This window comes from Leuciscus leuciscus (genome assembly GCF_965113295.1).
Source record: "Leuciscus leuciscus genome assembly, chromosome: 9".
In the NCBI taxonomy this organism is placed as follows: Eukaryota; Metazoa; Chordata; class Actinopteri; order Cypriniformes; family Leuciscidae; genus Leuciscus; species Leuciscus leuciscus.
This window is the reverse complement of record NC_138733.1, coordinates 10193271-10206378: the sequence shown is the minus strand read 5'-3', so window position 1 is coordinate 10206378 and position 13108 is coordinate 10193271. Positions and strand designations below refer to the sequence as shown.

Here is a 13108-nt window from a genome sequence, read left to right as displayed (position 1 = left end):
TGTTTGGATTTAAATAGGCAATTGATTACGAGTATATTATTGGATCATTATTACAGTGATCGCACATTGAAAGTCTTTGGGAAAATGTATGCACCTTTTCATGGAAATATCATCACAACATTTATTTCCATCAAGAGGTGCATACATTTTTGGTCAAGATCTTGTATTGTCAATGCAAGAGTCCAGCACTCTGTAAAGTCTCCTCCAGCACATCCCAAAGACTTTCAATGAATTCAAGATCTGGACTCAGAGGAGCCGATTCATGTGTGAAACTGATTCTTCATTCTCCTCTCAAACATTCTTTCACAGTTTGAGCCTGATGAATCTTGACACTGGACATATTCATCCTGGAATATGCCCATAATGTGTCTTCCTACAAATATTGGCCAGTTTATCGGCCTTGTCCATATATAAGTCGACCACTAATGCCTATATTTTCTCATGCTCTTTATCTCTCTTTTTCAGACACATTCGCCAGTAAAGTCGCCGCTACTCAGGATCAGTACGCAGACGCCTCCATCGGAAACGTCACCGGCAGCAATGCCGTCAACGTGTTTCTGGGTATCGGCGTGGCCTGGTCCGTGGCGGCCGTGTACTGGGCCATCAAGGGCAAGAAGTTTAACGTGGACCCCGGATCATTGGCCTTCTCCGTCACACTCTTCACTATTTTTGCCTTCGTCTGCATGGCGGTACTACTGTTCCGGCGGCGACCGTCAATCGGGGGAGAGCTGGGCGGCCCTCGAGTCTCGCGTATACTCACTACACTCCTCTTTCTGGGTCTGTGGTTCCTCTATATCCTCTTCTCCAGCCTTGAGGCCTACTGCCACATCGAGGGCTTCTGAACAGCCCTGCGGAGAGAGGGAGGGGGAGGGGGGGGGAGGCTCGGAGCCAAGAAGCTACACACATCAACACACAAATTTGCACACACACTTACAAAACACGTATTTGGTAAAGCAAGGATCGTTCAAGTTAGATGTATCGAAGAACCCTGGTAGAAAATTGGTGGAAGGTGGAAGAAGTTCAGAGAAAAACAACAAGAGATGGACAATGTTTGAGAGAGATGAAAGAAGAGGAGTTTATGAATGCAAAGCATGTTGCAAAAGAGGGCATAAAAGAGTGTAAAGCACTAGAACAAAAGAGGGAGCGATGATGTAAAATAGTCTTTTCGTCTCTCGAGCTCATGGGCAGAACTGACGACTTTTGTTTAGCACTGCAGACATTGTGACATAACAGGCTTTTTAACGGTTCAAGGGCACAACACATCAGAGTAAAGAGAAAAGGAAACGCCAACTATAGCGATGGCATTTTAGATGCTAATGAAAATGCCCAGCAATAGAGTTGCTTAACAGATCAGCAGTTTTTGCTTGGGCTGTGTTCATCATTCTGTACTAAAGCAGTTCTTTACGATCGCTGCTTGACAGATCGTACAATATATGACTCCAGAGTAAAATGCAAGACGGACTTTCAAGCATGCAAAATTACTTAAGACCCTGCCTGCAATGAATATGCACAGCAGGATATGATGTCATGCTCTAGGGCTTCTTGTTTTAATAAGTAATAAAACATAAATAACTAATAATAATGCAGTCTAGTGTGACCGCACCACCTAACAGTCACAAATTAAATTGAAATGGTACTGTACAACTAATGTTTCAGCTTGAGTGATTGATGTCGGACTGCTCGTTCATCAGAGCCAACACTAATTCAGTTTTACAGTAACGTGACAGGAATGCTAAATAACGAAATATTTGTTTTGCATAAATATTGTCCGGAAATCTGTCATTAGTGATCATGAGACACTAAGCGATCAAAGACTTTTAATTGTGCCCTACAGTGACAAAATAAAAAATGTTTAACGATACCAGAATTTCGTATTAGGCAGCAAAATAGTGGCAAAAAAGAGTCTAAAATAGGGCTGCGTCAGCTCATGGACGGAAGAATGATTGAAGATGGAACTAGAAAGTTATTCATCAAACTTCAGACTCAGTATTCTACTAGTTTAAAGACATTGGATCCAGATATTTTCATTTAGTTTTACACAAACACTTCAACGTCTCACACAGTGTTATGACTGGGACCTTCTGAAATGGAACACTACTCTCGATGACATCATAATGATTTGAATCTTCAATTGTTACATTCATTCTGCACTTTCTGTTGCCTAGAGACAATGGAACTCTCTTGATGACATCATGACGATTTGAATCTTCAATTGTTCATTCTGCGCTTTCTGCTGCCCGGAGACAATGGAACTCTCTCTATGTCCACTTCTAAAAGTGTCAATGTAAAAAAATCCCACCGGAAAACACCCGCCGTCATCTCCATATCTCCAAGCCTATCCTGGGATGTGCGTGAAACTGTTTTCCTCTCTTTAGAATGAGACCACTGCAGTGTTCAGAGTATGCTAGGAATAAAAGACGTCTCCATCGAATGGAGTTCAGTCCAATCAAAGTAACTGAGAGTTTATCTTCTTCTTAATACAGGTTTATTAGGAGGATGAATGATTTGGATGGTAACTTTATTAGGGTGTGATCACGTTTATTTGATGCATCCAAGTTCTCATAACAAAACACTAAAGTTGTACAGATTCGCCATTGTGTAAAGCTGTCTGGGGCTTCTAACAATTAATGATTTAAAGAGCTGCGCATTGATTGGTTCTTTATAAACTCTTTAGCAGGCTCATTATGCGTGGTGCTGAAAGCTGATTGGTCCTTGAATTGTCTGGTCCCTGACAGATTCACAATAAAATGTTGTTTACTCGTAGAGCACTCAGGATTGTGTGTATATGTACGTTAAGGGGATTCTAAGCGTTTTTATGTCGTCGGCTCATCTGTCCGGTCTGTAGATGTTTGTAAAAAGCTGTGTGATGTGTGTGTATCTGTGCTAGACTTTTGTCTGTGGTCTAGTCAATCGAAATGCATGATTGAGTAGATATCGGCAGATCTATAATGGCATGCGTTGACTCTGAAGACATGCATGAATTTGAAGTTTACAATGTTTGTTTACTAAAAGGGACGACAGATTCTGCGACTACAATGATGGCTGCCAGATCTCTTTTATGATATTTTAGTGTGAGATCAATACTTAATTAAGAACATTTAATTTATTGAAGAGCAGATCAGGATTTCTTATTATTTTCAAGAACAAAAAAAGCACCATTGATCTGTGTTTTCACGTGGCAAGCTTTGCTTTGCCTCACATTTTCATATTTCTCACGTTGAACAACGTTCATGCCTTTGATTGCATTACGGCAGAGAGAAATATGTTCTCTGACTTAGATGTTGTGTGAATGATAAAGCATGAAATCTTGTTTTATACTCGCTCAACATCAGCATCAACTTCAACTGGCTTAAACGGACTGTTAAAACACATCAGTAGAAAAATTGTTCAATGGGGGTTCGAATTTAGAAAATGTAGGAAAATGTTGCTTTTCTTTGACAGAGATTTTCATATTTGAAACCCTGAAGGACGGGGTCAATCTTAGATGAGCAGAATCCCAAATCTGTTATTGCCTTAAGAGACTTAGCTAATAACATTTCATAATTGTGTTGTGTTACGTTTTAGTGTGTTCATGTTTTCTCTGAGTACAACAGAAACCAAATTGATTGAGACAAAGCGTGCAATACGTGACAGTAAACCCTTCAGTAATACTTGGTGCCTATCCTGACCCTTTTTGCTTGCTTCCAGGTTTCCTTTAGTGCATGTTGGCTTTTTCTTCTTAACACTACGAAGAGAACGTGCAATAAATCCGACAAATGACAAGGAGCGTGATAGAGATTTTCTGAAAGTTAATGGGTTTTAATTTTATTCAGTTTCATCATCAGTGATCTTGTGTTTTTGTGGAATCGAGCTGGAGTTTATCGGAAGAAATCACCCATTGCCCTGAATGTCAGATGTTTACTCTTTTTACAACTCTGTTAAAGTCGAACGCTTTGTAAAACTTTTTTGGAATACGACATTTTCAGTAGGTGATTTTTCTATTTCCAAGTGTTCTCAAATTGATAGGAAGCTCAATAGTTCTTGATGTAATGGTTTTTGATAACTATTTCCAAGATGTTTAGATATTTTCAGTAGGTTTACTTGGGTTGTAAGAAATCACCATATATGTTGTATGATAATTCAGACTCCATTTGCAGTGTTTATTAGTGCAGTAAATACATGCTGCACACTCTATCTATCTATCTATCTATCTATCTATCTATCTATCTATCTATCTATCTATCTATCTATCTGTCTGTCTGTCTGTCTGTCTGTCTGTCTATCTTTCATGTGTTTTTGAATTGCAAGTAACATGTCTCTGTAAAACAGTTTCTTGTGCACTGGGCCAAAGGCTATTTTTATTTATTAATTCATTTACAAGGAATTTAACTCATGTTAACAGAGTAAAAATACACTGTAGCTGTGACTGTCTTGTCTGTTTACCGTGTTAAGGGCATGTTGTTCATTGAGAAAAGGCCATCTTGGCTTTTTCCAACACATGTCTGGTGATGATGTTGCATATCTGAGCGGTTCATTACTGTAAATGTGAAGCTGTACATGTGCCTCTAATGTGCAAAATGCATGATGTACCTGTTTGTAGGCATGAGCTGTTATTAGTGTCAAAGTTTACATTTACTGTATTATCCCATCTTTCGTTTCTTATTTAGCATTTTTATTTTTATTTTACTTGCAGGTATTTTTGTACCCTTTCACACAATATTAATGATCCTCCTTGTTTTAGAATAGAATTGGAAGTGAGGAAGATATTGACAAACAGTGTTACACTTAATTTCTTTTCTGCCTAGAGAAATGTGAAAAATAGGTATTACTTTTCATGTTATGAATCTGTCTTGTCCTCAGAGTTTTGTATGTTGTATGTGTCGACCTCAAACTGGTCTTGCTCCCTGCCTTGTTTTTGTGCACTTCTGTCTGTGATCATTCTCTTTCTGCCTGTTAAATTACTTTAATAATGTGTCAGAAATGATGTGACATTATATATCAAATACTGTAATAATTCACTAGAAAGTAATATATAAGGATTTTATGTTTGTATGTTTTTGTTCATTTTGTTATGTCAGTAACAGAAAAAGTCAAGACAAAACTAAAGGCTGAGGACATTTGTTTGGAAGAAAATGGCATGATGTGTTCTGTGTCCTAATTAAGAAGAAAAAAATAATGATGTAGCTGTTAGAGCTCAAGCAGACCTTATTGAATATAGTTTATTTATTTTAAACATGTACTGTCCTTGAGTGGTTTGTAACATCTATATATAACACATCAAAACTCAAATTATTGGATCTCCGTATGTAAAGGCTGCTGTCGGTCTATTACTGTTAATTTGTATATACAATCATGCAAATAGGACAGTAAAATGTACAGATCAGATAATTCACTCATCTTTCAAATAAATCCAGCAGTTGTAATGCCATCTAGTGATCACAAAAGTCAAGTTCAGAGAACTGTGTCGTGGTAAGTTTTGATAGCATCATTATGTTCAATACTGACAGTTTGCCATTCCAGTAAACTTTCTTTTTTTCATCAAAAAATAATAAAAATAGAGAAACTAAACTATTTTAAGGTTCATAAATGGCACTTACGAGTGTAAAATGTATATTTCTGTTATTATTTCTTGTTTAGTGCATCTTTACTGTCCTCAGCTAAAGTATGACTGTTTTTACTTGAACTGTTTTCATGTTTAAAACTCACTATTCTTTAAAAACTGAAAACACAACACTTGCTTTGTATACTGCTTTGACTTACAGTTTTAAAGCCTGTAGCTTCAAAAAAAGTAAAAAGAAAAGATGTGTGTGAGTTTTTGGCTGTATGTTTGTAATTGAATTTCATCATCTGGACCCTTATTCAACATCATCTTGATCTGAAATTAAGAGGTAGGCTATACCATGTTTTGTTCTTTCGGATCTAATCCATTAACAAATATAGAGCAAGACTTAATGACAACCTCCTTTAGAAATACAAAACAAATAGATATGTGGTTTTTGAACTGTAAACAGACAAATTTTACCACATTCTGTATCAGTTGGGTTACTAATGGGCATACCAACCGATGACAACACCTCTCTACATAAGGATATGACACCAGAATTAATTGAAGAAAATAGAGATAATTCCTTAAGAGTCACAGGAAAATTATAAAGAGTAAAAGAAACTCATCATACGTCATCCGCGACAAACCGAGTGACCCGAGCCATGGGTACCGGTGACATCACGCATCGGACCCCGGCACGCGCCACCGCGGAAAGTCCAATCACAGCTCGCGCTTCACACTCATGAGCGCGTGCTACAAACCGCCGCCTCCCCGGCTTCCATTCAAACCCTCCCGACCAGTGTTTATAGTAGTCAGTCAGCGTGACTTCACAGGTGAGCGGCTGCGTGTAAAAAGTGAAATATTCTCTCTCCGGATACGAATTAAGGTCAGTGTGCGATTTATACGATGACTTTAAACGGGGTCGATGTTTAAATGAATATCTGTCTGTCATCTTTGTGGCGCGAGCGGGTGAGGGTCTGACACTTCATGATTCTAGCACTTTCTAAACTATCTAAAGACGTTTAAAAGACGTTTAAAACAGACCCCCAATATGTTTTAGTGATTCTTTTCTATACATTTATGTAGACCTTTAATAAAGTGATACATAATTAAAATACTTATGGCTTGTTCGTTGTTGATATACCGTCCAATACTGAAATCGTTTGATACACGTTACACGTTACGTTACTTCTCAACTGAAAGCGAATTATGTTCACGAGCGTCTATTTACTAACCTTAGCAGTTGCTTAAATGTTTGAAAATGCTGTTGAAATGTACCTATTTGGGGGGGAAATGCAGTTTAAAACCACTCAACCTTTTCATTTCCATCTCCAAGTCGAGGCATTTAAACAAATAAAAGGTTAATGTGCTTGAAGAGAGATTATCTTCATGAGACTCTTCTGAGTTTAAAGTTGGTTTACCTCATTCTTTCAGAGTGAGTCTGGGATTCATATTGCTGTAATAAGGAATCAAATTATGATTAGGAATGGCACACAGAGACGCTTTTGTGTCTTGTTGAGTGGGAGAGGTCATGAGTTTGAGCTGTGGCAGGTATTTAGTGTCTGTAAACACCAAGCTTTTTTCAACTTATGTCATTATTGTGCCTTTGCTTTAATAAGCCTATTCAGTTTCTTAAGCTTTGCTGCATTCTTAACGGTTGAGCTTGTATATTTTAGTTTTCAGTGTTTGAATTCATTAAATGGTGTCTGATCCAGTTCTGTTCTCTCATTCTCATGCACATCCTGGTTTGCTGACACAACACAAGCTCGGATGATTCATGAATGAACTGTTGCCATGACAAACATGTTAGTCAGTTCTCCATCACTCAAGTTCTGATTGTGTTTTATATGCACTGATACTTAATTACTCTGCCGATACCGATACCTGATTATTCAGAGTAATATCTGCCCATACTGATAGTTTGAAATATCTGCAGCAAACCACAGGGAACCCCCTCTATTACTATAGTATAAGATGTTGAAACAGCACAATCTATTATATTCAACTATTTATTTTCAGATGTAATAAATTATACTCAAATGTTTGTATGCAGCTCAGTTGCACATTAGGTAGTTTTCATAAACACTAAAAATGTAGGCTATTCAAACATGCATATAAAAATAACATTAAATAAATATAATAAAACAGTAAATAAGCTCCTCACTATAGGGTTTTCATAGCTGACTAACGATCTGTGAACATTGGGAGGTAAATGCCACGTTAAGCGACATTGTTCACAAGCTGCTTGTAACACTTATTGAGCAATTACATGAGACATGATTTATTTCGGTAGGGCTAATACTCCGAGTACAGGAGTTAAATCTTAACCAATTGTGAAATCTGGTTGCATCACACACATAAGGAGAATCTTCACAGATTTTATTCTTTCTGATCTCAAACCTGCACACACTACAAGATTTGAAAACCGTGGCGCATCACACACTACAAGATAATGATGCCAGATTTAGCACCTCACGTAATCTCACGGGGAAGCGGATGTAAACTTAATGGAGACTGTGTCGCGTCAGACATTATATGATGACACATTATAAAGGCAGTCTTGTTGTTACCACATGTCCACCAGTCGTTCCTCCATCCCCGTTGTCCGCTGGAGCCGAAAAGCTGCTTGTTGTTGTTTCGCTGTCGCCATTTCAAAAGTTCGGTCACTTCCGTCTCCTTGTAGACTTGTCTCTCATTGGCTATTGTGGAAGTGCTGACGTAATAATAGTTGTAATCATTCTGATTTAAAATCATATCAGATATGTTTGATATTGTCAGGTTGGCCCCGATGTGTCCGCGAGCAGTTCGGGAGCAGTACGCTCACATTACCAGATAATCTGGGCCGAACATCGGAACCGACCGATGCCATGGACGCAGTTTGTGCATAAATGGGGATTTATGTTGTTGTTGTTGTTTTTTTTACTATTGCACTTTTTTTGTTATTGGTACGTTATCTTGCCCTAAATTCAACCCAAGAGAGATTTTCTTAACACACAGTCTGAGTTGCAGTCTGAACACGTTTTTCCGCCCCCTTTTGATTGACAGCCGATAGTGAAAATACTTGCTTTTATCGTCCGATACCAATTATTGGCAGATACATCTGTGCTATTGAGCGGATGATATGAAAACGATCAAAACATTTCTCACATTTTAACCCTAATATATTATGCATAAAGAATGGTCTATTAAAGGGGTGGTATAAGATGTAAAATAAGTCTCTGATGTCCCCAGAGTGTGTATGTGAAGTTTTAGCTCAAAATACCCCACAGATATTTTTATATAGCATGTTAATATTGTCACTTTTTGAGGGTGAGCAAAAAAGCACCGTTTTGTGTCTGTTCCTTTAAATGCAAATGAGCTGCTGCTCCCGGCACAGTGGGCGGAGCTTAAACAGCTTGCACTCACTCAGACATGCACTTAAAATTTCAAAAACTTTTAGCCTTTTATGTTCAAACCGAATTCAGACATTGATGGAGAGACTCAAGAAGACGTGACAACATGTAGAAGCAACAGGACATTTCTGAATGGTTAGCCTAGTTGATGAATTTATGTTGCGTATGTGTAGTTATCTTCCAGTCATTGATTAGCATATTCTGTCTTGATAATCTATAAATCGTGTTCCGGGGGCGGGGTTATGTACATTTTAGGTTTGGTGATGTCACTAACCCTGGAGGAATGTCGTGTAGTCCCTACCAGCCTTTTGTTGTAGTCCTTAAAAAAGTGATTTCTTTAAAAGCAAAAATCTCCCTTTGCTTTGAACTTTGAGCGTCGTAACTTTGCAGATGTTGTTTATGCTCAAACAGCAACATTACACACTAACTAAAGTTAGAAAAGTGAGATCATAATCAACCAAAATTTGAATTGAGACATTATTTGAATGCCACTACCACAAATGTTTTTATTACGCTCATGTTGCAGTAATGCAGTGCAAACATTTTATAAAAAAGAAAAACAATTGTGCTCTGACAGGATTTGGGTGAAACGTGCTTTATTGTCATGAAAGTAATGTCATAAATGCTTTTTTCTTTATGCAAAATAACATTTTCCTCACCCGTCCTTTTTTGCCAGACACTGACTGCAGAAAACACACACAGATGAAGGCCACAGATGCTCATAAATAGGGCACAACGATGCACACAGTAAAGCAGACACATTCTCTGTGTTGCTTCACACAACATGACTCTCTCGCTCTCCCTCTGTTTCTCTCACTCAACCTCTTCTTCAATCCTGCATGAATGTTGGTGGTATCAAACAATGATCCTTTCATTGGAAAGAGGAAGTAAATCTCGCCTCTCTTCACATAATGAATAGCAGCGATTTCAGATTTATCACACAAAACCATTTTCATCATAAATACAGAACACGACATTCAGCTCATGTTGTTGTGCAATGCTCTTACATGCTGCATTAGATTTGCTGGTTAAGAGCGTTCAGACTTGAGCTTGAATAGGCCTAACTCTCGCTTTATGTACTATGAAAAGACAGCTGTGACTCACACTCAACGCTCAGAAAAAGATGAGTGTGGGGCGATGTACAGAAAAACGAATGATGAAGAGGCTAAAAATGTGTCGAGGACATCAAGGAACGGTTTACCCAAATATAACAGTTCAATCCAATGCCATATTATTTTAAGACAAAAGGACGTCTTAAGCAGAAAAAATTATTTTGTTTTCGTAACAAGGAAAGTGGATAGACAAACTCTTAAAAACACCAGAAAACTGAAGAAGAATCTCATAAATAATGTTACTTAACACTGTGCATGACAAAAAGGCGCCATTATTTTATTGAACTGAACTGCAAATAAGATTGGAGACTTAGCATTGATTAACAGCTTAAATCATAGTGTTTCTCCCACAAAGCTAAAGTGTTGTACAAGTGCACAAAACAATAGTACACACAACTTTTAATGGTGCTTTTTTCTTCCTTACGAGCTTGACTGTAATCTTAAAATTGAATATAATATCACCATCCACTTTCATTATGCATCTCACAGGAAGATACAAATTATAATATCTACGTTACAAAACCTTATTTTTAAAACTTTATATTCTGGATAGCAGAGCAGAGTTGGGCAGCGGCGGATGATCTGTCAGCCATTTGCTGACATTCACTGAGTTATTCATGAGATCCTTGAGAATGTATGAAAGGGATATTTTTACAGACACTGATGAGTGAGTGTGAATTATAAATGACATCTGCAGGAATAGCTTCCGTAGATCTCGCTCGGTGGGCGTTGCGTGCATGAATGCAGTACCTCTGAAATATTCCTGGATATTTGATCTGCTGTGCATATATATATGCAAACACTGAGGATTAGGCCTATTTGACTGTAATACTCATATTGGTTCTGTATTCTTTTAGCTTACTGCTTGACACCATTTATGATCATAGCCTATATGTGTCCCTGGACCACAAAACCAGTCACATGGGTAAATAAGCTTTGAATAAATAAATCCTTTGCTAGGATAGGACAATATTTGGCCAAGATACAACTGAGGCTGCAAAAAAATCGAAACATTGAGAAAATCACCTTTAAAGTTGTCCATTTATGTTCGTAATTGTGCTGCATTCACTTAAAAAAAATTTGTTTTATATATTTAAGGTAGGCAATTTACAAAATATCTTCATGGAACATGATCTTTACGTAATATCCTAATGATTTTTGGCATAAAAGAAAAATCTATAATTTTGACCCATACAATGTTTTGTTGGCTATTGCCAGTATGTGCTTTCGATCTTCTTTCTGATCTGAATGTTGTGTGTAAAACACTTTGAGTTTGAGTCCAAGCGTCTAGAACGCAACTGAATGTTTTTTCAAGCGTCTCCATATTTGAAAAACCACAGAAAGCTGCTTTTAAACACGAAATGATGAAATATTTATGTACGTATTTACAGCGGGTCTATTCGCACGGGATTAGTATTACCTGAGGTCATTTTTCCGGACCTTTTTACTCAAGGTAAAAGTCGCCGTAAGCTTTACTGACATTGTCCGTAATGATTACTGATATGGCACATTCGGACGGGACTAAAATCACAGAGAAGCTCTGGTAATAATTACTTTGCCCCACCTCTCCATGTCAAACTAGTCCCGTCCGAATAGGGCTTAAGAGTGTATTTATGTGATTTGTGATTGTATGTAATGATGGGAGGCTGGTTGTGATGGGCAATATGGGCAAAAATAGCCATCCGGTGTATTGATCCCTTGTGTTATTAGTCAGACATGTCAATCTTATTATTATTATTATTAATACAGGATTTAATTTAGGGACCTGTGTGGCTTCAGGACCACGGACAGCTTCAGCCAGTGACATAACCCCCCACTTCCCCAAACACACCACTACACATTCATGTCATACATATTCACTATTCAATATATTCATATTTTGATATTGACATTTATTTTTATATTTTAATTTATTATTATTTTTTGGTTAAATTCGAGCAATTTTATTATGTGTTTTTGTCATTTTTATTAGTTTTTGTTTTTAAAAAATATTTCTAAATTATTTTAACTTCATGCCATTGTACCTTGATTGTGTCGAGGCCTCGGTTCCAGTTATTTTAGTTGTACAAAAACAAAAAAAGCTGTCCGTTATGCTGCTTGATATTGCAAACTGTTTCTTGTTATCACATTATTTTAATTCATTGTCGTAATCATAAACACACTGGTTTGTAGCACAAATTATTTGATCATTTGCAGCATTTTGTTATTCTTCCCGTTATTTACCTATAGTGGCAAATGAATCGGAAGTGCCCACACAACCACAGAAAATAGCTTACTGAATGCCAACAATTGATGTAATTAATTAATGACAATCTTTCATTTTTAAGGAATAACCCCCCCAAAAAATTTATAAAAATAAATAATAATAATAATAATAATAATATTCAATCATTATTCATTCATGAAATTAAGTCGTTATTCACTTATAATCTCCCACTTAAATTTGCCATTTAAAGGCAAATCGCATTGGTTCTTGTGTGTCACATGATTGATCAGTGTCATCTGTGAAAGTGATAGAATGACTTAAATTTTAGTCAGTTCCTCACACAAAGCTCATGTGCCCTTAGAAGACTTTGAATGAAGCACACAAGTTGTGTTTTTTCCACTTTAAAATGCCCTAGTATGGAAAACATTACAATTGTTATATTGTATAATATACTGTATCTTCTTTTGTGTTCCATGCAAACAATAACAGCATGTGAGTTTAGTCAAGGTCGCTTTAAAGGGATTGTTCACCCAAAAAATGAAAATTGTCATAATTTACTCACCCTCAAGTTGTTCCAAACCTGAATGAGTTTCTGTCTTCTGTTGAACACAAAATAATATATTTGAAGGATTTTGGGAACCAGACAGTTGTTGGACCCCATTGACTTCCATAGTATATATATATATATATATTTTTTTTTTTTTTTTTTTTCTACTATGGAAGTCAATAGGGTCTGTCAACTGTTTAGTTCCCAACATTCTTCAAAATATCTTCTTTTTTGTCCAAATATTTGGTTTTTATGGTTTTAGTTAACAGAAATAATCCTGACCCACGCTCACAAAAACTCATACACATGCTTAGTTTCAATGTCACC

General features: G+C 37.1%; 2 protein-coding genes across 5 annotated transcripts in view; both read left to right on the top strand.

Annotated features, from left to right (window-relative positions):
* slc8a2b (solute carrier family 8 member 2b) overlaps window positions 1-3405 on the top strand; it is a 119265-nt gene extending 115860 nt beyond the window's left edge. For both annotated transcript variants that reach the window (XM_082179945.1, XM_082179944.1), the window contains one exon: window positions 466-3405. In XM_082179945.1, the coding sequence (XP_082036071.1) occupies window positions 466-842 (377 nt within the window). In that variant the 3' untranslated portion in view covers window positions 843-3405. The remainder of the gene's footprint in view (window positions 1-465) is intronic.
* Window positions 3406-5846: 2441 nt separating this feature from the next.
* The window catches only part of acsl3a (acyl-CoA synthetase long chain family member 3a), a 32176-nt gene continuing 24914 nt past the window's right edge, over window positions 5847-13108 (top strand). For all 3 annotated transcript variants that reach the window (XM_082180005.1, XM_082180007.1, XM_082180006.1), the window contains exon 1: window positions 5847-6410. In XM_082180005.1, coding sequence (XP_082036131.1) covers window positions 6267-6410 — 144 coding nt within the window. In that variant the 5' untranslated portion in view covers window positions 5847-6266. The remainder of the gene's footprint in view (window positions 6411-13108) is intronic.